Below are 24,682 nucleotides of genomic sequence, written 5' to 3' on the forward strand. Positions count from 1 at the left end.
TCCTAAACTTCTTTTGCTCAGTACATGTATATATTATTATAAAAATTAATTGCAAAATTTATGTCTGATTTGAGCAACTACTGATTGCTGAGCATCAGTCATGGGAAGTATTGATGTGTGTCCGCAGCTAGATTTGCTAGATTATTTGTCACAGGTTTACTTGTTCCTGGCCCGGTCATGTCGAAAACAAAGCTGTAAAACCCTCCATTCATCAAATGAAAACCCCAAACACTCCATTCATCAAATGAAAACCCCAAACACTCCATTCATCAAATGAAAACCCCAAACACTCCATTCATCAAATGAATGTCATGGTCAAAGGAACACCAGTGAATGTCCAAACAGTTTCATTGAGCCTCCAGGTGATCAGTGGATTGACTGTTGGATCAGGATAATTATGTTCCAGAATGTGATCTTGTGTTTAGGCCTCCGTGTCTCCTTACAAAAACTCCAGTTCTTTGTGCTGGCAGTAGTAAGTACTACCACAGTATCGTTTGATGAACTGTACATTGATGTTTTGGGATTTATCTTTGTTTGTTTGTCTGTAGTTTAACGCCGCACTCAGCAATATTCCAGCTATATGACGGCGGTCAGTAAATAATCGAGTCGGGACCAGACAATCCAGTGATTGACATCATGAGCATCGATCCATGCAATTGGGATCGATGACATGTATCAACCAAGTCAGCAAGCCTGACCACCCAATCCTGTTAGTCGCCTTTTACATCAAGAATGGGTTGCCGAAGACCTATTCTACCCCGGAATCTTCACGGGTCTGGGATTTAACTACCGGTAGATATTTATAACTGGATATTTTATGTTAAAATCAGTAAAATCAGTTGGCCTGAGGATAGTATATTTTGCAACCCCATCCTGACTAGTCCCTAAATAATGTTCAAATTAAAAAAACAACACTTATTTCAAAGATTAGAATTGTTTCCCTGCCCCTCCTGTTGCAATAAAGTTTGGTGATCCCCTCTTTCACTGTCATATCTTCATGACCCCTCCCCTATAATAAATGAACAATCACACTGAAGCCAATGTTTCTCAGCCACAACTGACATTGTATCACGTGTGTTTTGGAAAAAATTGTGGACAGGCTTGTAAAAGGTAGATTTGCATTGATAAACACTGCAAAATCATAGTACACTAAACATTTTATTTACAAATTTATGAACAAACTGTTATACTAGGTGAGAGTAAAATTACATTAAGTATTCAACATGAAGGCAGTGTTAGTGGCAAACAATTCCAAAGAACATCAGATCTACATATATCACAGTTGTACTGTAAAACATCTCCACTTATCAACCTCCAGGTTATTTCTTACATGATAGTCAAAATAATTTACTATAGACTATCGCAAGCGTTGCTGCAGGGATAATCAGAAAAATGTCAAATATACTAAAGGAATTAAAAGAACACCTGTTGTTTTTAATATACTGGCATGGATGGTGCAGCAGTCTTCCAATTGTAGGTGTTTTTAACCTGTTTTTAGTAATCATATTAAATTGTAGGGTGAAACAATACAGTAAGGTCACGATACGTTACATATCATGGTACATAGGTCACGATACTATATGTATCGCGGTACGCATATTTACAGCAAATCGCATGGAAACTTTTTGACAATGTATATTACAGAGCAGGTTCAAAAGAAAAAGCTAGCTGTAGGCACATGTTCGTAAGGGCTATTATTAATAGTTTACTTGAAACGCTAATTACAACACATTTTGCTATATCGGACTGACAAAAACGCCAGCAATCATTATAGGAGTAGTAAGTAGTTTATTTCAGCAATTGTATCATCTTGTATCAATACAGAGAAGAACATATCGTGTATTGTATCGTCACATGAAAACTCACGGTGCGCCGATGTATCGTTTCACCCCTATTTAATTGGTACTACCTTTTGGACATACCACATTAACAGGTCTACCATGCTGGTCAACCATCCATGTATATATTCAGCAATGGCTGGCAGTGCAATCACTGGCTACGTACGTCATGGGATCATTAGTAAGACAACTATAACTTAAGGTAACATTTTCACCGCTCGAAAACAAATGTGTGTTTGTTGTGCATCACTGCATTCAGCAATATTCCATCTATAAAATGAGAGTCTGTGATATTTGAGTCGTCACCCTATCATCCAGTAATTGATGTTACAAGCCACAATCCACACCATCGGGGAACATTGATGCGGCAACAATCAAGCCAGACCTCCCGATGCATATAGTCGCCTCCAAGACCAGCAGAGGTTGCTATGACCAGTTCAAACAGGTGAAAAACAGGCTTGTTACTTAACTCTTTTCAGGATGGTATCAAAGTGCCACATGTGATGTAAGTATGTTTCTGTAGAAGGATTCTCCTGGTAGATTAAGATTGTATCTGTGAGATGTGTACACACCCTGTTCCCAAAATGATCATAACACAATGACTGAATCAACTTCAAAATCTGAACATGGCCAACACTTCTCCCTGAGGAACAGTCCTGACCTGTTTCAAACGAGGTGATAGGAATCCTGAAATTGTTGTCACACATAGTGCTAAGATAACTTTGTGGAAGGGAGCCCCAACCAAGGCCTTACAATTCATCTTTTTTCTTGTTTTTTCCAAAAACTCCAACAGGGCATGACACACCTACACCACCGACCCCGCAATATCCACCCGGGTTTTTATGCAGATATTGCTGGTGGTAATCCTCAGCGTAGTAGAACTCAGGAACCGGTATTATCTCGGTGGTAATCTGAGGGTAGCCTTTTTTCGTCAGCAGCTCTTGATATGCATCCCTGGACCTTTCTGCCAGTTGTTTTTGTTCTTCATCGTAGTAGTATATACCTGATCGGTACTGAGTGCCGGAGTCATTGCCCTGTCGCATGCCCTGCGTCGGATTGTGGTTCTCCCAAAATACCTGAAATATACATGGCACATCACTATCAAGATGGTCAGTGAGGGAAATCAGGTTGCTAGGCAAGCTTCATACCAGGATGTGACACCTTTGTTACCGATGTCGTATCATCAGTGTGCATACAGGCATTACAAAAATCTTGAATTTTAATCCCTCTAACCTCAAATGTAGTGACATTTATAGGTTTGTGTATGTTTTTGGAAATGTCATTCTGACTTTCTATTTCCCAGATGAATTTACATTTTCTTTGATTGGTCCAAAATTGCAGACTAACAGAAAAGCACCCAATTTCTCCCTTGCGTTCTCACTGAACGAATTACATGTTGGTTGAAATGAAATAGAAATTCAAATTGACAAACAAAACAATATAGCTTTGGAAAGAGTATTTGGCGTAAACATAACATTCAGTTGGGAGTTCAACTCCATGCATGGTTGCAGGTCACCTAGCACAGTGTGGAGCTGTGACTGATTGCATGGATAATGTACAACTCCATGCATGGTTGCAGGCTTCTAGCACAGTGTGAAGCTGTGACTGATGGCAGCGATAATATACAACTCCATGCATGGTTCCAGGTCACCTAGCACAGTGTGGAGCTGTGACTGATGGCAGCGATAATATACAACTCCATGCATGGTTACAGGTCACCTAGCACAGTGTGGAGCTGTGACTGATGGCAGCGATAATATACAACTCCATGCATGGTTGCAGGTCACCTAGCACAGTGTGGAGCTGTGACTAATGGCATGGATAATGTACAACTCCATGCATGGTTGCAGGTCACCTAGCACAGTGTGGAGCTGTGACTGATGGCAGCGATAATGTACAACTCCATGCATGGTTGCAGGTCACCTAGCACAGTGTGGAGCTGTGACTGATGGCAGCGATAATATACAACTCCATGCATGGTTGCAGGTCACCTAGCACAGTGTGGAGCTGTGACTGATGGCAGCGATAATGTACAACTCCATGCATGGTTGCAGGTCACCTAGCACAGTGTGGAGCTGTGACTGATGGCAGCGATAATATACAACTCCATGCATGGTTGCAGGTCACCTAGCACAGTGTGGAGCTGTGACTGATGGCAGCGATAATGTACAACTCCATGCATGGTTGCAGGTCACCTAGCACAGTGTGGAGCTGTGACTGATGGCATGGATAATGTACAACTCCATGCATGGTTGCAGGTCACCTAGCACAGTGTGGAGCTGTGACTGATGGCATGGATAATGTACAACTCCATGCATGGTTGCAGGTCACCTAGCACAGTGTGGAGCTGTGACTGATGGCAGCGATAATGTACAACTCCATGCATGGTTGCAGGTCACCTAGCACAGTGTGGAGCTGTGACTGATGGCAGCGATAATATACAACTCCATGCATGGTTGCAGGTCACCTAGCACAGTGTGGAGCTGTGACTGATGGCAGCGATAATGTACAACTCCATGCATGGTTGCAGGTCACCTAGCACAGTGTGGAGCTGTGACTGATGGCATGGATAATGTACAACTCCATGCATGGTTGCAGGTCACCTAGCACAGTGTGGAGCTGTGACTGATGGCATGGATAATATACAACTCCATGCATGGTTGCAGGTCACCTAGCACAGTGTGGAGCTGTGACTGATGGCATGGATAATATACAACTCCATGCATGGTTGCAGGTCACCTAGCACAGTGTGGAGCTGTGACTGATGGCATGGATAATGTACAACTCCATGCATGGTTGCAGGTCACCTAGCACAGTGTGGAGCTGTGACTGATGGCATGGATAATATACAACTCCATGCATGGTTGCAGGTCACCTAGCACAGTGTGGAGCTGTGACTGATGGCATGGATAATGTACAACTCCATGCATGGTTGCAGGTCACCTAGCACAGTGTGGAGCTGTGACTGATGGCAGCGATAATGTACAACTCCATGCATGGTTGCAGGTCACCTAGCACAGTGTGGAGCTGTGACTGATGGCAGCGATAATATACAACTCCATGCATGGTTGCAGGTCACCTAGCACAGTGTGGAGCTGTGACTGATGGCATGGATAATGTACAACTCCATGCATGGTTGCAGGTCACCTAGCACAGTGTGGAGCTGTGACTGATGGCAGCGATAATGTACAACTCCATGCATGGTTGCAGGTCACCTAGCACAGTGTGGAGCTGTGACTGATGGCAGCGATAATGTACAACTCCATGCATGGTTGCAGGTCACCTAGCACAGTGTGGAGCTGTGACTGATGGCAGCGATAATGTACAACTCCATGCATGGTTGCAGGTCACCTAGCACAGTGTGGAGCTGTGACTGATGGCATGGATAATGTACAACTCCATGCATGGTTGCAGGTCACCTAGCACAGTGTGGAGCTGTGACTGATGGCATGGATAATATACAACTCCATGCATGGTTGCAGGTCACCTAGCACAGTGTGGAGCTGTGACTGATGGCATGGATAATGTACAACTCCATGCATGGTTGCAGGTCACCTAGCACAGTGTGGAGCTGTGACTGATGGCAGCGATAATGTACAACTCCATGCATGGTTGCAGGTCACCTAGCACAGTGTGGAGCTGTGACTGATGGCAGCGATAATATACAACTCCATGCATGGTTGCAGGTCACCTAGCACAGTGTGGAGCTGTGACTGATGGCATGGATAATGTACAACTCCATGCATGGTTGCAGGTCACCTAGCACAGTGTGGAGCTGTGACTGATGGCAGCGATAATGTACAACTCCATGCATGGTTGCAGGTCACCTAGCACAGTGTGGAGCTGTGACTGATGGCAGCGATAATGTACAACTCCATGCATGGTTGCAGGTCACCTAGCACAGTGTGGAGCTGTGACTGATGGCAGCGATAATATACAACTCCATGCATGGTTGCAGGTCACCTAGCACAGTGTGGAGCTGTGACTGATGGCAGCGATAATGTACAACTCCATGCATGGTTGCAGGTCACCTAGCACAGTGTGGAGCTGTGACTGATGGCATGGATAATGTACAACTCCATGCATGGTTGCAGGTCACCTAGCACAGTGTGGAGCTGTGACTGATGGCATGGATAATGTACAACTCCATGCATGGTTGCAGGTCACCTAGCACAGTGTGGAGCTGTGACTGATGGCATGGATAATGTACAACTCCATGCATGGTTGCAGGTCACCTAGCACAGTGTGGAGCTGTGACTGATGGCAGCGATAATGTACAACTCCATGCATGGTTGCAGGTCACCTAGCACAGTGTGGAGCTGTGACTGATGGCAGTGATAATATACAACTCCATGCATGGTTGCAGGTCACCTAGCACAGTGTGGAGCTGTGACTGATGGCATGGATAATGTACAACTCCATGCATGGTTGCAGGTCACCTAGCACAGTGTGGAGCTGTGACTGATGGCAGCGATAATATACAACTCCATGCATGGTTGCAGGTCACCTAGCACAGTGTGGAGCTGTGACTGATGGCAGTGATAATATACAACTCCATGCATGGTTGCAGGTCACCTAGCACAGTGTGGAGCTTTGACTGATTGCATGGATAATATACAACTCCATGCATGGTTGCAGGTCACCTAGCACAGTGTGGAGCTGTGACTGATGGCAGCGATAATATACAACTCCATGCATGGTTGCAGGTCACCTAGCACAGTGTGGAGCTGTGACTGATGGCAGCGATAATATACAACTCCATGCATGGTTGCAGGTCACCTAGCACAGTGTGGAGCTGTGACTGATGGCATGGATAATGTACAACTCCATGCATGGTTGCAGGTCACCTAGCACAGTGTGGAGCTGTGACTGATGGCATGGATAATATACAACTCCATGCATGGTTGCAGGTCACCTAGCACAGTGTGGAGCTGTGACTGATGGCATGGATAATGTACAACTCCATGCATGGTTGCAGGTCACCTAGCACAGTGTGGAGCTGTGACTGATGGCAGCGATAATGTACAACTCCATGCATGGTTGCAGGTCACCTAGCACAGTGTGGAGCTGTGACTGATGGCAGCGATAATATACAACTCCATGCATGGTTGCAGGTCACCTAGCACAGTGTGGAGCTGTGACTGATGGCATGGATAATGTACAACTCCATGCATGGTTGCAGGTCACCTAGCACAGTGTGGAGCTGTGACTGATGGCAGCGATAATGTACAACTCCATGCATGGTTGCAGGTCACCTAGCACAGTGTGGAGCTGTGACTGATGGCAGCGATAATGTACAACTCCATGCATGGTTGCAGGTCACCTAGCACAGTGTGGAGCTGTGACTGATGGCAGCGATAATATACAACTCCATGCATGGTTGCAGGTCACCTAGCACAGTGTGGAGCTGTGACTGATGGCAGCGATAATGTACAACTCCATGCATGGTTGCAGGTCACCTAGCACAGTGTGGAGCTGTGACTGATGGCAGCGATAATGTACAACTCCATGCATGGTTGCAGGTCACCTAGCACAGTGTGGAGCTGTGACTGATGGCATGGATAATGTACAACTCCATGCATGGTTGCAGGTCACCTAGCACAGTGTGGAGCTGTGACTGATGGCAGCGATAATGTACAACTCCATGCATGGTTGCAGGTCACCTAGCACAGTGTGGAGCTGTGACTGATGGCAGCGATAATATACAACTCCATGCATGGTTGCAGGTCACCTAGCACAGTGTGGAGCTGTGACTGATGGCAGTGATAATATACAACTCCATGCATGGTTGCAGGTCACCTAGCACAGTGTGGAGCTGTGACTGATTGCATGGATAATGTACAACTCCATGCATGGTTGCAGGTCACCTAGCACAGTGTGGAGCTGTGACTGATGGCAGCGATAATGTACAACTCCATGCATGGTTGCAGGTCACCTAGCACAGTGTGGAGCTGTGACTGATGGCATGAATAATGTACAACTCCATGCATGGTTGCAGGTCACCTAGCACAGTGTGGAGCTGTGACTGATGGCAGCGATAATATACAACTCCATGCATGGTTGCAGGTCACCTAGCACAGTGTGGAGCTGTGACTGATGGCAGCGATAATGTACAACTCCATGCATGGTTGCAGGTCACCTAGCACAGTGTGGAGCTGTGACTGATGGCATGGATAATGTACAACTCCATGCATGGTTGCAGGTCACCTAGCACAGTGTGGAGCTGTGACTGATGGCATGGATAATGTACAACTCCATGCATGGTTGCAGGTCACCTAGCACAGTGTGGAGCTGTGACTGATGGCAGTGATAATATACAACTCCATGCATGGTTGCAGGTCACCTAGCACAGTGTGGAGCTGTGACTGATGGCAGTGATAATATACAACTCCATGCATGGTTGCAGGTCACCTAGCACAGTGTGGAGCTGTGACTGATGGCATGGATAATGTACAACTCCATGCATGGTTGCAGGTCACCTAGCACAGTGTGGAGCTGTGACTGATGGCATGGATAATGTACAACTCCATGCATGGTTGCAGGTCACCTAGCACAGTGTGGAGCTGTGACTGATGGCAGTGATAATATACAACTCCATGCATGGTTGCAGGTCACCTAGCACAGTGTGGAGCTGTGACTGATGGCATGGATAATGTACAACTCCATGCATGGTTGCAGGTCACCTAGCACAGTGTGGAGCTGTGACTGATGGCATGGATAATATACAACTCCATGCATGGTTGCAGGTCACCTAACACAGTGTGGAGCTGTGACTGATGGCAGTGATAATATACAACTCCATGCATGGTTGCAGGTCACCTAGCACAGTGTGGAGCTGTGACTGATGGCAGTGATAATATACAGAGCCCTGTGAAGGGTATATTGCTGTGAGGAGCTTGGTTAATGGGTAACAAAGTTCTATCAGTCATCTATATGACTTACTCCATGAGTTTGTATTATTTACTGCATTACAAGTACCGTATTAATGATGTATAAAGACATACCGTATCTGCCTTTGTTCAGATCTTGCATTACCATTTTCATGTTTCTTCACACCTGAAGCTGACATGCCGTGATATAACAGAAATACTGTTCAAAGTGGCGTCAACCAAAACTCCCTTATTTCTGTTTGAATTGTAAAAGAGTGAATAATTGAATCTGGTTTCAAGCTGCAGTCAGCAATTTTCCAGCTGTATCGTGGCAGTCTGAATTAATGGAGCCTGGGCCAGGCAAACCAGTGGTTGATAGCATGAGCAACATTCCAAACTGTCAAATACAATGACCCACAATCACCCAGATCACATCTTAACCTGATTTTCATTCTTGTCAATTCTTACAACAATGGGGTATGGGGGACCTTTCCTGAACAGGAATATTCACAAGGGTTGTGAAAAGTGTTGTCATATCCAAATACTCATATACAGGATGTTTGTTTTAGTTATTATCCTTAATAAACAACATTGGTCAAACATATGGGATGGTCCCAACAAAACAAAGTCGATAGTAAGGGCGGATCCTGCATTTTTAGAGGGAGGGGTCCAAAATATCAAAATCTTCTCTCAGATAATTTTACTGCCTGCAACATACTACTTTTGGTTTTCACTATAGGGGGGTGCGGGAACATGAAGCTGAACATGCAGAAAAGACGTTAAAAGAAGGTACTTGTTGTTATACTGTCTGGCGCTCGGCATTAAGGGGCTAAAACAAGGGACTGGTCGGCTCGGAGCCAGTGTACTGTGTCTGCGTGGTGTATTCATGTTAAACTGCGGCATGGTATCTCAGTGAGCAGGCACTTTAAATCGGCATCAGTCCAGACTAGTACCAGCAGACACACACACATGTGCATGCACATTGCCAAATAAGTGCGTTAACCCCATTTCACCTCACCTCATCACCTGAACATGCAGCCACTTCAAGTAATAAAGGGAGATCACTACTTCATGCTGGCAAGACATCTGGTACACAATGGCATTAAAATCAGATGTTGTACTCTGACGTGATACCTCTATGTGTCAAAATCTAATGACATCAACATAGGAGGTCGTGTCAGGTGAAAGCTGAGCAAACGTTGACCACCAACTCTAAGTGAAAGCTGTGTAGGTTCAGGAGCTATTCAGATTTCAGATGTCTAAAATGGCTGGCATATCTGAAAGATCGGATTTCAATGAGATTGCCTGGTACATCGAATTACATAGTTTCATATCGGTCATGACAAACAACATCATTAGCGGAAAGGAAGGTACATGATTCAAATTACCTGCAGAAGTCTTGTGAAGTTTGTTGTTTCTGGGTCAAACACAACCCTGACGACCTCGGAATGCCCCGTCTGTCCCGTACACACCTCCCTGTATGTCGGGTTCTTGGTGTAGCCTGCTGCATAGCCAACCTGTCAACAGGGCATGTGCTTCAGTATGTCACAAAACTCAACCCCTTTCCAACAATCCCTCCCCTAAATCCATCAAAATTAATCATTTTATAACACTTACCACCATTTGTTACATACGATGGCATTTTTTAAATTCAAACAGAAGCGGCCAAGAGGTGATCATTGAAGGGAGATAACTCTATAGACTCCAGATTAATACCTAAGCCAGTTTATGAATTGTTTAAGAAAGTTTTTAACATATCTAAACTGTTATTTTTCAAACTATAATAACACATACTTATTGTTACGTAATTTACTGTTGGGGTACTGTGAATATCTGGATTAGAATAGGTCTTCAGCAACCCATGCTTGTCATAAGAGTTGACCATGCTTGTCGTAAGAGGCGACTAACGGGATCGGGTGCTCAGGCTTTCTGACTTGGTTGATGCATTTCATCGTATCCCATTTGCATGGATCAGTGCTCATTGATATCAATCCCTGGATTGTCTGGTCCAGATTTTATTATTTTCAGATCGCCATCATATAGCCGGAATATTGCTGAGTACAGTGTTAAACAAACAAACAAACAAACTATTGGGGATTGGTGAGGAAAGTTCAAGGCCATTTCCAGGCACATCATCCATTTTCAAAGCCTGATCAAGTCTGTGCAAACCCTGGTCAATAAAGTCTGAGGTACGTGCATCTTCCCGAGGCAAGGGAGTTAACCGACTGTAAAAGTCCAGTTTCCACCCTTGCCGAATTAGGCTGGAATTCCTGGGCTCGATTGTAGCGCCACCAGTGGTTATTACGAGTTATGTCACTTCTAAGCCTCTCCTAAGGTCCAATCAGATTCCACCTCTCTATCACTTGCATTTGCTTCAAACAAAATGGTGGCGCCTAGTCAAGACGATCTGATCGATAATCAAGATCTGGATTGTGATAAAACCGTTCTTACATCGCGAAGTGTATCAAATCACATGAGCACCTTGATTAAAAACATGAAAAGATTTGGAAAATATTTGTTGGCAACGAGTTGGCGGTGCACATGCTTTGCAAATCTTGCAATCGACCAAAATCTGCACGAAAGTTGACGAACCTGATTTCGATTTCGCTGCGCAATTTTGATTGGACTATGCATAGACTCGTTAGTCCAGCCAAAATGTAACTCCATTATACCAGCCTACTTCGGCAAGGGTGGAAACTGGACATTTATCGTCAGTTAACTCTCTTGCCTCGGGAAGATGAGGTACGTGGTACCGCTGTACAGTCAACCAGCATTGTAACACATCAATGGCCAAGCCTACCTGAGTGGAGTAGACACCCTTCTCCTTCCAGTACTTCTTCTCCACTCCCCAGAAACATCCCATACCTGGTGATGGAAACCAAGATTACAACCTGTGGACACTGATTACCGTGATTACAACTGGCAGATGTTACTATCCGTGGACTACTGTGGCATTACAATAACTCCAACAGAATATATGTCCCATCATGATGTATACTACTCAAAAGAAGTTAAGAAACAACAAGTTCTTTCATATGACAGTTAATCTGTTGTGGTTGGTGGGTATTGCAACACACAGCCTTCCAATGGGGGTGTTATTTAACCTATTTGGAGTTATAGATATCCATAGTACCACAACTTCAAAACAAGTTTAAACATTTCACTAAACCTTTTGCTACAAAAGACAATTTTATCAGAGCTTAAGACAGATATAACAAATGTTATATTTGGGATAACACTTTCTTAGTAAAGTACAGATTCACATACTTTTTTGGGGCTGAGTTCTGTCCGGACTTCGACACACACCAGGCACCAAATCGCCAGCACACAAAGTCAGCGATCTAACACACTCAGCCACCGAGGTTACCACAAATATGGAAGTCTGACAACTGGTCGTCTAGATCACATACTTTGTGTACCCCTGTGACAAGTGTAAATTGGGTGGGTTCGAATCTGGGAGAATCTGTACTTTACTAAGAAAGTGTTATCCCAAATATAACATTTGTTACATTTGACAACTTTCTAAATGGCATTGTGTATTCAGCCAGATAGATCTCAATAAACCTTGGGGTGAGTGACGTGAAAAATGATCCCCCTGGTTTCAGACCTGGAGTTTTCAGGAATACAGTAAACTATGTTTATAACAAACACGCTTATAATGAACTGAAGGATATGACAAACTGTTTTGGGGTATTTCCTCGGCGAAACCTCATTATCGGTGGTTCGAGAAGGGAGCTAACTCTGTTTGCCTAATTGAAAGTTCGAGGTGGGCCCACATTCAAAACTAAACAGTGTTGAGAATATGTACTACCTAAACAAACCCTACCTTAGGGATAAGCTGGGTATCTAACAGCTGTACCAATAACAATGTACAGTGTGACTGATGCCATTTCTTGGATTACGAAAACAACGGAGATAGCTCCCATTTGAAATTAGAGTGACCTCCCTTTCCCAATATGAACCACTGATAATGCGGTTTCACCATTTGTTCTATCTTATCATATAAAATTGATGGATATAATGAACACACTTTTTATGAACTGAGAGATATAACAAACTGTGTTTGGGGTACCGGCCATTTGCTGTGTATCTTATATAAAACTGATGGCTATAACGAACACACTTATAACAAACTGACAGATATAACAAACTCATTTTGTGGTCCTGTGTGTACTCTGTGAATGACAGTGTGTATGTTTATGACAAACTGTCAATCTCTGAGCTGCTCATGTGTCCCCAATCTGCCTGTCAAAACATCTGCAGCCGTGTGCAGCTGTTCAAAGCAGCTATAAACAATTGAAGGCACGTGATTAAGTGAATTAGGTTCTGACACCTTGTCCTCATTTTACACCCTCAGTTAATTAACAACAGTAAACATTGCTACAACACTCGATCAGATCCTTCTTTCAACCAATGTTCAAAGCAAATTCACAGATTGCTTCACCGACGGCAAGTAACTCTTGTACAGTTTATGACAATGAAATTGTCCCAATAATAACAACTTGTATTTACTTTTGTCATGTATGAGATGAATAAACATAGTCCACAAGATTAAGAAGCAGTGCACACTTTTGTTATTTTTTGAGTCACATGACGTGGTCACATGACTTTATCCAAGATGTCTGACGGTCGAATTGTGCATAAAATTAGTAGTCCCTTTGTGTTTGTTATAACCATAGTTTCATTATCTATTTTTCGCATTTCTTTCTGACTGTGCACGCATTTCTTCTAGCTTATATGTTGGAGTAAAGATAAAGCTACAGTCAACTTCAGTGTATGGATTAGATTTTTTTGTAGATGCATCTAAAAATAATTCCTAATCGGACATTTTGTACCCAACACTTAAGTAAAGGGTCAGGGTAATAGGATAGGGTAGTAATAGGCTAGTAAATCTTGACTCGCCCCAGCCGTACAGAGTTGTTTATAGCCAATCAACCTTCACACGTCTTACCGATCATGGCCATCTTCATGTTGTCTGGGAATGGAGGCACTGTTGGGTTCCCGTTGACAGCATGTTTTGCCGACACTTTCAGGGTTTCACTCCGTCCTGAAGCAGGAGCACTCAATCAGCTAAATATCCTCTTTATTTCAGTGAACAAAATACTAAATGGTTCTCTGGCACAATTCACATTATTTCTTGTCTTCTCTAAATGCACAGCTGATTCAGCTACACATATAAGTGTCAACAGATAATATCACCTGGCACTATTCAAAGTAAAAATCAATTTTGAGAAGTCCCTAGATTGACAATGAGAAACTTACTAGTGGTGGCCGAAGTTTCACAATACTATGAGCCATGATAAGAGTATTGTATCATCAGGTGACGTATTGATACAAAATGATCCACAAAAATGTAAGAATGTTACCAAGTTAAAAGGTAAGAAAATAAATGGCAGATTACCATTTTACTGAACCTGTAGACAAAATTCCCTTTGTGTTTTAAGTCTAACTGTCAAATGCTTACCATTTCTGGTTTGGGTGGGTATCCGATATTCCCACCAGGACTGGCAACTCTAAAAATTACCAGTCCCCCCTAATTTTTGTCAGTCCCAACTTTCAACAAATGAAAAGATGTATGAAAATTACCTGGTTTTAATTCTTTCAACTCTATTTTTTTTAATATTTCGAGACTAAATTGCTGCAAATATATATTTACACTTGAAGCAAAGCGAAATGTTATTTGATAGCACTGAAAAGAGACAAGGGGAACCCAGATGGCAACTGACAAGCTGACTTTGTTAGAAAAATATACTTATATGAATATAGCCGATGTTTTGTTCAACAATAAAGAGACCGCCTTTGTGGTCTAGTGGTAGAGCGTCCACCCGGAGAGCTGAAGGTCCGGGGTTTGATCCCCAGCCGCGTCATACCAAAAGACATTAAAAGATGGTACTTGTTGTTACCCTGTCTGGCGCTCGGCATTAAGGGGCTAAAAGAAGGACTTGTCGGCTCGGAGTCAGTATACTGTGTCTGAGTAGGGTATTCATGTTAAACTGCGGCATGGTATCTCAGTGAGCTAGCACTATAAATCAGCATCAGCATCAGTTTTTCGGTCTGTCAGCACCATAGCCATGACCATGAGTTTCACTGTTGTTGTAAATTTCTAAGACCTGCATCACTTTGGGCTTTCCACCTACATTAAGGTGACACAGTACAGCATAACCAAACTACTACATAAACCAGTGTCAAACCTAAATGAAAATGGTCTGGAGTTTTTAAAATTACTTGCCGAAATGACAGCACTTCACCACTAAGTTCATGTGTTTCTTTTAGATTTCATGGAGAAATATCAAATGTGTTTTTAGTTCTCCTCTCAAAAACATATGACAGCCATGCAAATGATGGGGAAAGAAGCAAAAAGACCTCAGAAGAAATTTCTTTCTTTCTAACACTGCACATGCAAAGTAAATCAAGTTTCAAACCTGGCATAGCCTCTTCCTTGCTGACCATAGACATCTTGGAAGCCAAATCTCCCATAGCAAACCAGCTAACAGAAGGGAAGCTGTTCTTCACCAGACTCACGGCAAGCAGCAATCGAGCAGTCCGCTGCATCAACCTGAAACATACACCAGGTCCATCAACTGATGACGTGAGTGAGTTTGGTGTCACGCTGCTTTTAGCAATATTCTAGCAATATCATATCACTGAATAACAAAAGTCACACAAACATATTTCCATAATCATAAAAAATCTTTACCATAATTGTAAATTTTCTAATCAATTGTATATTTACATACTTATTCTATCTCACACTATGTCGAAACGTCCTAGAACAAAATTCCATGCGACACGACCCCTTGCGATCTGATAACCTGACATATCCAGTACCCTCATTCTCAATCTGGAGTGTACAGGTTGGTGTAACTGTGATGTGGGGATGGTTGGATGGGCATTTAGTGTGTGAGATAGGATAAGGATAAGTATATAAATATACAATTTATTAGAAAATTTACAATTTTTTTAAATTGTCCTATCTCACACTATGCATTTATCCCACAGTTGGACGGTGGGGCGCAGATACCTTGGCCTGTAAGGACCTCAACCGTCAGACATACATGAGGAAGCTGGAACTAATCACGAAAAATTCAAAGGATTTTACAAGGATTAGTGATAAGCTCGTGTAAAGGTTGGTTCAAAAACCCCATTTGTGCTACCAAGAGAGATACTGCATGACATCGATGAATCATGTATTCCATGGTTTTACACAGGAATGACCGCGTAACCTTGAGCCATGTGAAACCTACTCAGTCTGGACTTCAATCTCACCCCGGACAGAGGTGAGTGAGTGAGTGAGTTTGATTTTACACCGCTTTTAGCAATATTCCAGCAATATCACGGCGGGGGACACCAGAAATGGGCTTCACACATTGTACCCATGTCAGGAATCGAACCGGGGTCTTCGGCTTGACGAGCGAACGCTTTAACCACTAGGCTACCCGACCACCCCTGGACAGAGGTGAGCAAGTAGAGGTTCGGGACAGCATTTAAACAAATGGCCGCACCGGATGGTGGCTTCTATTACGCAGACCTGTTTGTCACACAGGCCTTCAACCAACTACTGAGACAACACATGCACAAGACAGAGGTGAGCAGGTAGAGGATTGGGACACCATTTAAACAATGGTGGCTTCTATTGATGAAGACCAAAGTCCCAACAGACAAGCATATATACCTTCCCTCTGGGACCTTGTCTTGGAAACCCAATTAAACATAAGCAATAAACAGATTTTTTGCAGTATACACAGGATACCAGTTGCAGGACTTGTAGCCCGCTGGGCATCCTCATCTGCTGTCAGCTGTTGGGCCAAGACAAGCCAAAGTGATGAAGACCTTGGACGTCGGTGACTGAGATTCCGAAAGGAGTGGGAGACAAAGACCATATATAGACCAGGTATAGGCCCTGAGGATGATAAAACGCAGCCTTTTGAGATGGTGGTTCAAGATACCTCAGAAGTTGCAGCCGTTGATAAGGGGATGAAAAGATGCTTGCGAGAGCGACAGGTGGTCTGATTTGGGTTTCAACGCAGAGGAATGACCATGCACGAAAACCATACACGAAAACCATACACAATGCCTTGAGCCGAACAGTCGCCTCCATCGAACACTTTCTAAAGTACATTGAGATCCGATTCTGACAAGGTAACACACTGTAGACATCGTGTATTTATACCACACATTCCACGACAATCACAACAAATGGGATGGCATCATGTGGAGAAAACAGGCGATATCAGTCTGTGAAAAGGAACGTTACGACTCCATAACATATCCCATCTTCGTGTTTTAGTACCACATACTCTTCGTGGTAATGGTAAACAGAAGTGAAGTCATGTAAAATAAAAAAAATAAAAAATACTTTGTTTGGGTATACGTCTGAACACCAGGCTATAGAATTGAGAACGAGGGTGCAGGATAGGTCTGGTGATCAGATCGCACTGGTGCGTGACCCATGATCACAGTGGTGACTAGGTGGTGTATCGGATGTGTTTAGGTGATTGGTTTTTTTTTTAGCTGGAAACTTTGTTCTAGAATGTTTCCACACCCGGATCGAAGAATAAGAAGAAAAGCATAGTGTGTGAGAGGATAAGTTAAAAAATTCCAAGTTTACTGTATGATTCAGGTCATGGGCATGAATGTGTTCATGAATCACCATGAAAGAGCAATGACACCAGGTGCCCACAAAAAGGCAAAAACAAAGGAACAAAAACTCTAACTTCCTTATCAAGTTTTCTCATTCTTTTACCCAATGTGGTGGGGATGGTATCAAATTTTGAAAAATCATGTTTACGAAGCTAAATATTGGTCAATGTTGACAGCAGGAAAACAAATATGACAATATTGTATTTGATATCATAATTATGTCCTATTCAGCCATCATAACACAGGGGTCAGTGCTACAACATAGCATTATGCAAAGGAAGTACGATCTTGTTATGCCAGATATACACAAAAATAACATTTTATAGACCTTAAATTACTTCCTGCTGATTTTAAATTGATATGGATACAAAAGTATTCTGGAGGATGGAAAAACAAAGAAAAGATCATTTTTGTCTTCACACATTTGAACTGTATTCCAGCTATATTACGGGTTGTCAGTTCGATGTGGGAGGAAAGCCTGAAGTGATGAAGTCTCTGATGTTGAAACTCGAAGGCATGGGTTATGGTGTTGACAAACCAAGAAACATAATCAGGATTCAAACCCACAATCATTAGTGTCTGGCGTGCTCACACACTTGACATTGTCATGATTGATGGAGACTTTAATTGAATTAACTTTATCCAACAAACATTTTATTACAGTTAACATGGTTGAGTTAACTCCACAGGCTGTGACGGCTGTGGGAGTTGTGGTATGAATTAAGTTGAATAACATGTAGATTTCTGTAGTCCATGATGATATTGCCAGGGTTCCACCATAAGTTACAAAAGTGGGGACCACCAATAATTAATTATAAAGGGTTTTTGCAGGCAATATGAGGGTCCTATGATGTAATGACATGGTGAAATGTACTGGACGTTTTGATAATTACTTGAGGGCCTGGAATGAATCAGTGATTATATGGACAGTGGTCATGGTTTTACGCCGCTTTTAGCAATATTCCAGCAACATCACAGCGGGGGACACCACAAACGGGCTTCACACATTGTACCCATGTCGGGAATCAAACCGGAATCTTTGGCGTGACGAGCGAACACTTTAACCACTAAGCAACCCGACCGCCCCCGATTGAAGGATAAAATAACAGACACCCACAACTGCTTTCAATACGCTGTAGGTACAATGAATATTATTGTGCGTCCCTCAGGACACAGTATATTTTTTTTCTGAGTCCATTCTTAACATTTGAGCGTACTGGACACACATTTGTGAATTGCGTAAAACTGTGTATGGCAAATTAAGGATTAGACTCAAATGGAACTCATATCAATACCTGCAGCTTGTGAATGTCTCCTGAGATGTTATACCATACAACAAGCCAGGCTTGTACTGTTACAGAACAGCAGCCATTACATTGCCCTGTTAATTACTTCAGCAACAGGTGACAGTGACACAGCATGTTAAAACAGTGTTGGTACAAGACATTAACCTAGTTGTATCATGATATGAATGAACTTTCAAACTGAACTGATATCATATCAGCAATTTAAATATTTGAATTACAGGGCGATAAATATGACATATAATTGTGATATCATTACACACATTACAAGCATCAACTATCAATGTATAAATTGCTGAATCACAAGTGATGACGACGATGATGATGATGGTGATGACTTATTCACATCTAATCCACTATCAAAACAATGTTAATTCTTATATCAATAATATATAATAATTAAAATAATAAAATAGTAATAAGTTTCATAATGTTACAAATATATCCATGATCAACCTGATCCAGTCATCAGGATTACAACACACACATGCTGGCACTGTGCACATAGTGTACCAGCTGTCACAGTCAGTGTCATGGATCACAAATGGTTTTTTTCAAATTACATGTTCATCCTGGCTTTCCGACTTCACACGCTATTTATCTCACCACATGATATTAGTTCCGGCTGCCATGGTAGATCCAGATGTTGTGTGCCAGACGTATATCCCTGTGCCACGTATCACACAAGCCACTATGTGATATGTGAACACTACACACTGAATAAACACCAGGTAAATCCCACACTCTTATCTGTGTGGCCAACACTAGATTACATCTACTGTACGGGGTGGAGTACACCGGTCTTGGTCAACCGTCTGCAGCATGGACAGTGCAGTTGTGGGTGTTTACACATGAACCACTTCATGTAGCATCTGTCCATAAACGTCAAAATTCTTAGGCTCTGTAGCTCACTTTTACAGATAAGCCCTTGGTGGAAAGATTTAATTTTAGTTATATCATGTGTACATCTCTAAATTAAAGTTCTTGAAACTTCATCAATTTGGTCAAATATGTGTACACTTTTAACACTTTTTATCAATGTTTTGCAATTATAAATCTGTTGATTATAGTGGGCCAATAATGGCCTTCACCTACTTATACCTTGCACTTTGCTTATTAATTGAGAATGTTCTTTATTTGAAATAATTACATGTTTGAACTTGTGGTTTATCATTATGTCATAGCGACCGATTTGTGACAACAATTGTCTGAATGAACATTTAATTCCAAAGGCTATATGCCTTGACACACTTCATTGCCATTATTCATAAGAGAGTAATCCAAATTGTTAATCCCCATTGTATTGTACATCGACTGTCTGCCATCCTGAACGAGATGTGCAAGTATGTCACAGATGAATTACTGTTGTTTATATTTATGACTTACTAAATGTCAGGTAATCTTGGCTATATAAGCCTTGGTCCAAAGATGAAAATCAGAGGGAGAAAGAGAGAGAAGAAAGGTCTTACCCTTAGCCTAGCTAGGGTTAGGCTGGGTGCTCCGGGGCACCTAGACAACAACCACTACCACTATGTGCTGACCTGGCACATAGTGTCTTTTGTATGTATATATCTACATGTATAAAGTAAAACTGTATATACAGCAAGTCATCGTCTCCAAGTTGTCACTTCCTACTGACCCCTTCAGGAAAATGTTTGTGGTTGATGGCCTTGAACCTTTTCAGTCTGAAGAGAATTTTCTTACATACCATACATTCAGTTCTCTACTTGAAGACTATTTTATTACTTATTGAAAAGTCTAACTCGCTACATACATGAGATTACTTGAAATGTGATATACCATATTTGACGTATTAAGCACCCTGCTTCTAATAAGTGGAACCCTGACCAAGGTCTAGACCAATCCGTAAATAATGCTTTTAAGGACCCCTACTAAAACTGAAAATTTAAATGCCAGTTCATATTTTTCTTGGTACATTGCAAATATGTTCTAAATAATTTTGTTCACTACTGCTTGATCACTGAAGACTTAACTCATTGTATATGGTTTAAATAAGGCCCCATTTTTTTATTTTACTGGTACACATGTGTTTATTATGACAAATACGGTACATGAAACATGACTCAGCAATTACAATACGATGAAGAAGCATGAAGATTTAACAATTGTAAATGTATATGCAAAACACCAATTACAATACAATGAACAATATACAAACATTTATTTATACAAATTGTAAATGTATGAATTGTTAGAATTACAAAATAACTAAGTTGCAGATAAGACAATATGGCACACTTACCTACAAGTGAGTTGTGTCACTCCCTGTGCTGCCACCTACTTGTATGATGTGCTCAGACACACTCCACTACATAACCTATCTCGTCACTGCACTGTGTCCTGAATAGGGATATCCTAGTTAGTCATGTCCACCACTTATTGCACGGGCCTCATGAATAGGAAATAAACTTATCAAACTGAATACTTAACCTGAAATGACGACACAATGGGTATCTAAATAACAATGGGTATCTCAATAACAATGGGTATCTCAATAACAATGGGTATCTCAATAACAAGTACTAAACAGTTTCCCTCACCTGTGTTCAATGTTACAGATTAGGATTGATAGGGACTGGTCTTTTATCAGAGGGGGTGGGTCAGAGGGAGCAGGGTGGGGGGGGTCACATACAACTATGACAGTCAATAGGAGAGTGTCCTTAAAAATAATACATACACTTGAAATGTACTAATACTTGTGAAGGGTCATCCAAAAATATGGCAAACATTAGGGAGGGCAATTATTCTCAGTACATTAGGACATCAAACACCTCGGAACTTCCCAACCACCCCTTGTAGTGAGTGAGTGAGTGAGTTGGGTTTAACGCCGCTTTTAACAGTATTCCAGTTATATCGTGGCGTGTCAGCTTAATGTGGGAGGAAATCCCGAAGTGATGCAGGTCTACGACGTTTACCACTTCGGTGAAACCCACGAGCACGGGTATGGTGCTGACAAACCTAGAAACATAATGCGGGCAAACCAGGATTCGAACCCACAATCATAGGTTTCTGGCGTGCCCAAGGGACGCAACTCTGGACAGCGAATCGCAGCGCCTTAGACGACTGGGCCACCCGTGCCCAATTTGTAATAAATGAACATCCCCTAATATTACTAAGTTGTTGGGTTTTGTTCTTTTTGTAATTTTTAATCATTATTAGATAACAGGTTGGTCTACATGGTCTATAGAGAAAAAAGAAATAAAAAAAAAGAAAAGAAGTTTTGAGAAAAGGGCAACCAAGATGCTAACATTTGATTCTAAAATGATTATCCATATGACCACATATTTGTAATAGGCAGTATTTATGAGATCTGTTCATGATTACTTGCCGTAATAATGCTGATTGGGGGTTAAAACAACAAACAAAAATAGAGCCACAAGGTCATGGCTGTCATGTTTCAGACTGGAATCGGAATTCTGTAAGAGACACCAGGGCTGGGATCACTTGACTTTCAGCCAAAACATTATAAAGGGTGGGCGGCTTATTAGACTGAATACTTTGTCTCCTCTTGCACAGGTTATCACCTGTTTTAGGTGAATCTGAGAAATAATTGTGCCTTTTTAAAGAAAAGTTTGTAATTCTCACCATCAAGATCACAGATGTACAAAGTATTTGTTTGTATTCAACGAAAAATACATTCTGGCATATAATAAGTTTCCACATAATGAGGGACTATGTTTCACAGAGCAGTACCCTAGGTGCGGAAATTGTTATGCAATGCGGCATATATGTCAAACAGAGACATTGTATGTCAGCCTATTAAACAAGAACCAACAAGATTAGGCCGTTTCAATGCAATCATCACACTATTTGAGGCTGACAGTAACACCCAATTTAAGTGAGCTTTCGAAAAGGTTCATTATGCCATTCTTTCCTCATGTAATTAGCAGAATGGTTCCGTTTGTACATCTAAACACAGTCACAAAACATTCAAGTTCATACATGAACTTCTGAACATCATTAACAACTTAGTTATGGATCTTATCGTGCATTATTGAAGGATTTTTGAAGCCTGTGCAAAATTAATGTGCGTAATTATAATTGCTTACTGCTATGGAGTGATGGTATCACGATACTGCCAACAATGTTGACAACTAGATCATTTGTAAAAATACAAGCAGATTATCAACTCATGATCAGGCATATCTTATGGAACTAAACATTTTCTTCCAAAACAGAAGGAAACGGAAACAACATATCTTATGAAAAGAAAACAACACACAAACTATTATTACAAACTCACTTTGACAATTTAGTCATCAAAATCAAATAAAGGGATCAACCGGCTGGAGAGCAACCAGTAATGACACTCATAGAGTGAGGGCCAAACTGTATGAACGTCAGAGCTTGCAACACACAATGTGAAAGTCAGTTCTCATCATTATCATATCAAAATGTAGGTCTAGATCTATACACAATTTTATTTAGTATGTGTGACTTCAAGTTAACACTGACAGCCAGACAACCACCAGCTGTACAGCGGAATACAATAGTTCCTCAAAACGAGAGGTGACGTGAGGGTAAGTATGCTCATCTTGCTCTACAGGAGCACCTGTTGTAGTTAGCTTACTACAAACGTATTTAAATAACATCATTGGATGAGAAAGGTCTGTGAAGAACGACCTCAGTAAATCAGTCAGAATGACAGCACATTGAAATGCATGTTCATCAAATGCAAGACATCAAAATGGACGACACGAAAAACATGACGGGAGAGATTTCCGAAGTTGTTAATGAACCTGTGTAGGTTACATGTGTCATCATTGATCAATTGGCCGATGATTCATAAACATGTGTCAAAAAGATGTCTTAGTTAAATTCATAGATTGTTGTAGACTGTCACAGTCAGTTTAGACATGGACTGAGTCAAAACAACAATTGTTTGGATATATATGTGCATTTCCTCGTTGCCATTACTTTTTTGGGTCGTAGTGAAGATATTCGTAAACAATCATGCAGTCTCGTACCTTTAAGAATGTACACTAAAATGCTGATTTCAAGATTAAAGGTTCTAAATGATCAGGAACAACGCTTCTGTATTTGTGCTAGGGAATTCCAAGGAATGTGAAAGTAGTCAGTCAGCGTTAACGTCATTTCAAGTAAACAGTCTCGTAAACTTAATTGTGTCGTTGATACACTTATGAACATCACTTTCGTGGTCATGTGACCAGCCTCTGTTCTAATGGAAATGCCGTACATTGTGTAAACTTCAAATTAACAAATTATTCTATAATGGTCTATGTTTTGTAGTGCATCTTTGGTGATTAGGACCAATTGTAGATATAGGAAAGTTCACTGATTACTTGATTATTGGTAAAGTTTTGACAATCAAAAATTATTTTTTTTAATTTGAATGATGCTTAACAGAAAAGTCATTCCACACATTAATCACTACCAAATATATATGTGTTTGTTGTTTTTTTGTTGAAAATATTTTATTACATGTATATAGGGCCTATGTATCCACATGACCTAATATTCCAAATTCGCTATACAATTGAACTGTGGACTATCCTATACACAGATGACCGAAAGCTATGAAATGCATGACATTGACAAACTCGCAATTACCAAATGAACAACGGCTATATCCATGATCTGATGTGAAAATATCAGACGAATTGTTTGTCACGGACCCGTTTACGCACTATCTTACTATGACAGAATGACTTTCTCTTTCGCGTTTCTGCATTATTTTCATGCAACACGAATTATCAATCAATTAAATATTTGTTTAAAGATACGTCAAAGTACATTTGACTTCAACGGTTTCTGACAACTCTTTTAAACTAATATAAGTTTCCAGTGTCACTGCATGATATATACTTACATGAATCGCTGTTGTTTACGTAAATGATGAAACTGCTTACTGATACTTACATAAACCACATTGGTGATCTCTACCGATTGGTCGCTCCCCACTGACAAACACTGGGATTCCGCTGCTATAAATAATATGGAAACCTCCCATACAGGTGCCCGGAACTCTCCAGTCTCAGACGAAAGAAGG

General features: G+C 41.5%; 1 protein-coding gene across 5 annotated transcripts; it reads right to left on the minus strand.

Moving 5' to 3' along the window:
* Positions 1–969: 969 nt before the first annotated feature.
* On the minus strand, positions 970–24,666 carry LOC139463990 (peptide methionine sulfoxide reductase MsrA 2-like). Of its 5 annotated transcripts, none has more exons than XM_071245472.1 (7): positions 24,553–24,666; positions 20,915–21,012; positions 15,130–15,263; positions 13,659–13,754; positions 11,508–11,572; positions 10,096–10,224; positions 970–2,914 (listed from the first exon to the last, which is right to left on the minus strand). In XM_071245472.1, the coding sequence occupies exons 3-7, from the start codon at positions 15,257–15,259 to the stop codon at positions 2,588–2,590; spliced, it is 747 nt and encodes a 248-aa protein (XP_071101573.1). In that variant the 5' UTR covers positions 15,260–15,263; positions 20,915–21,012; positions 24,553–24,666; the 3' UTR covers positions 970–2,587. The 5 variants fall into 5 exon arrangements, with proteins under 5 accessions (XP_071101573.1, XP_071101572.1, XP_071101571.1 ...); XM_071245471.1 differs by having other exon boundaries at positions 24,503–24,571; XM_071245470.1 differs by lacking the exon at positions 20,915–21,012.
* Positions 24,667–24,682: the final 16 nt, after the last annotated feature.

This window comes from Haliotis cracherodii, unplaced genomic scaffold (genome assembly GCF_022045235.1).
Source record: "Haliotis cracherodii isolate W230 unplaced genomic scaffold, xgHalCrac1.p SCAF_16, whole genome shotgun sequence".
NCBI classification, from domain to species: Eukaryota; Metazoa; Mollusca; class Gastropoda; order Lepetellida; family Haliotidae; genus Haliotis; species Haliotis cracherodii.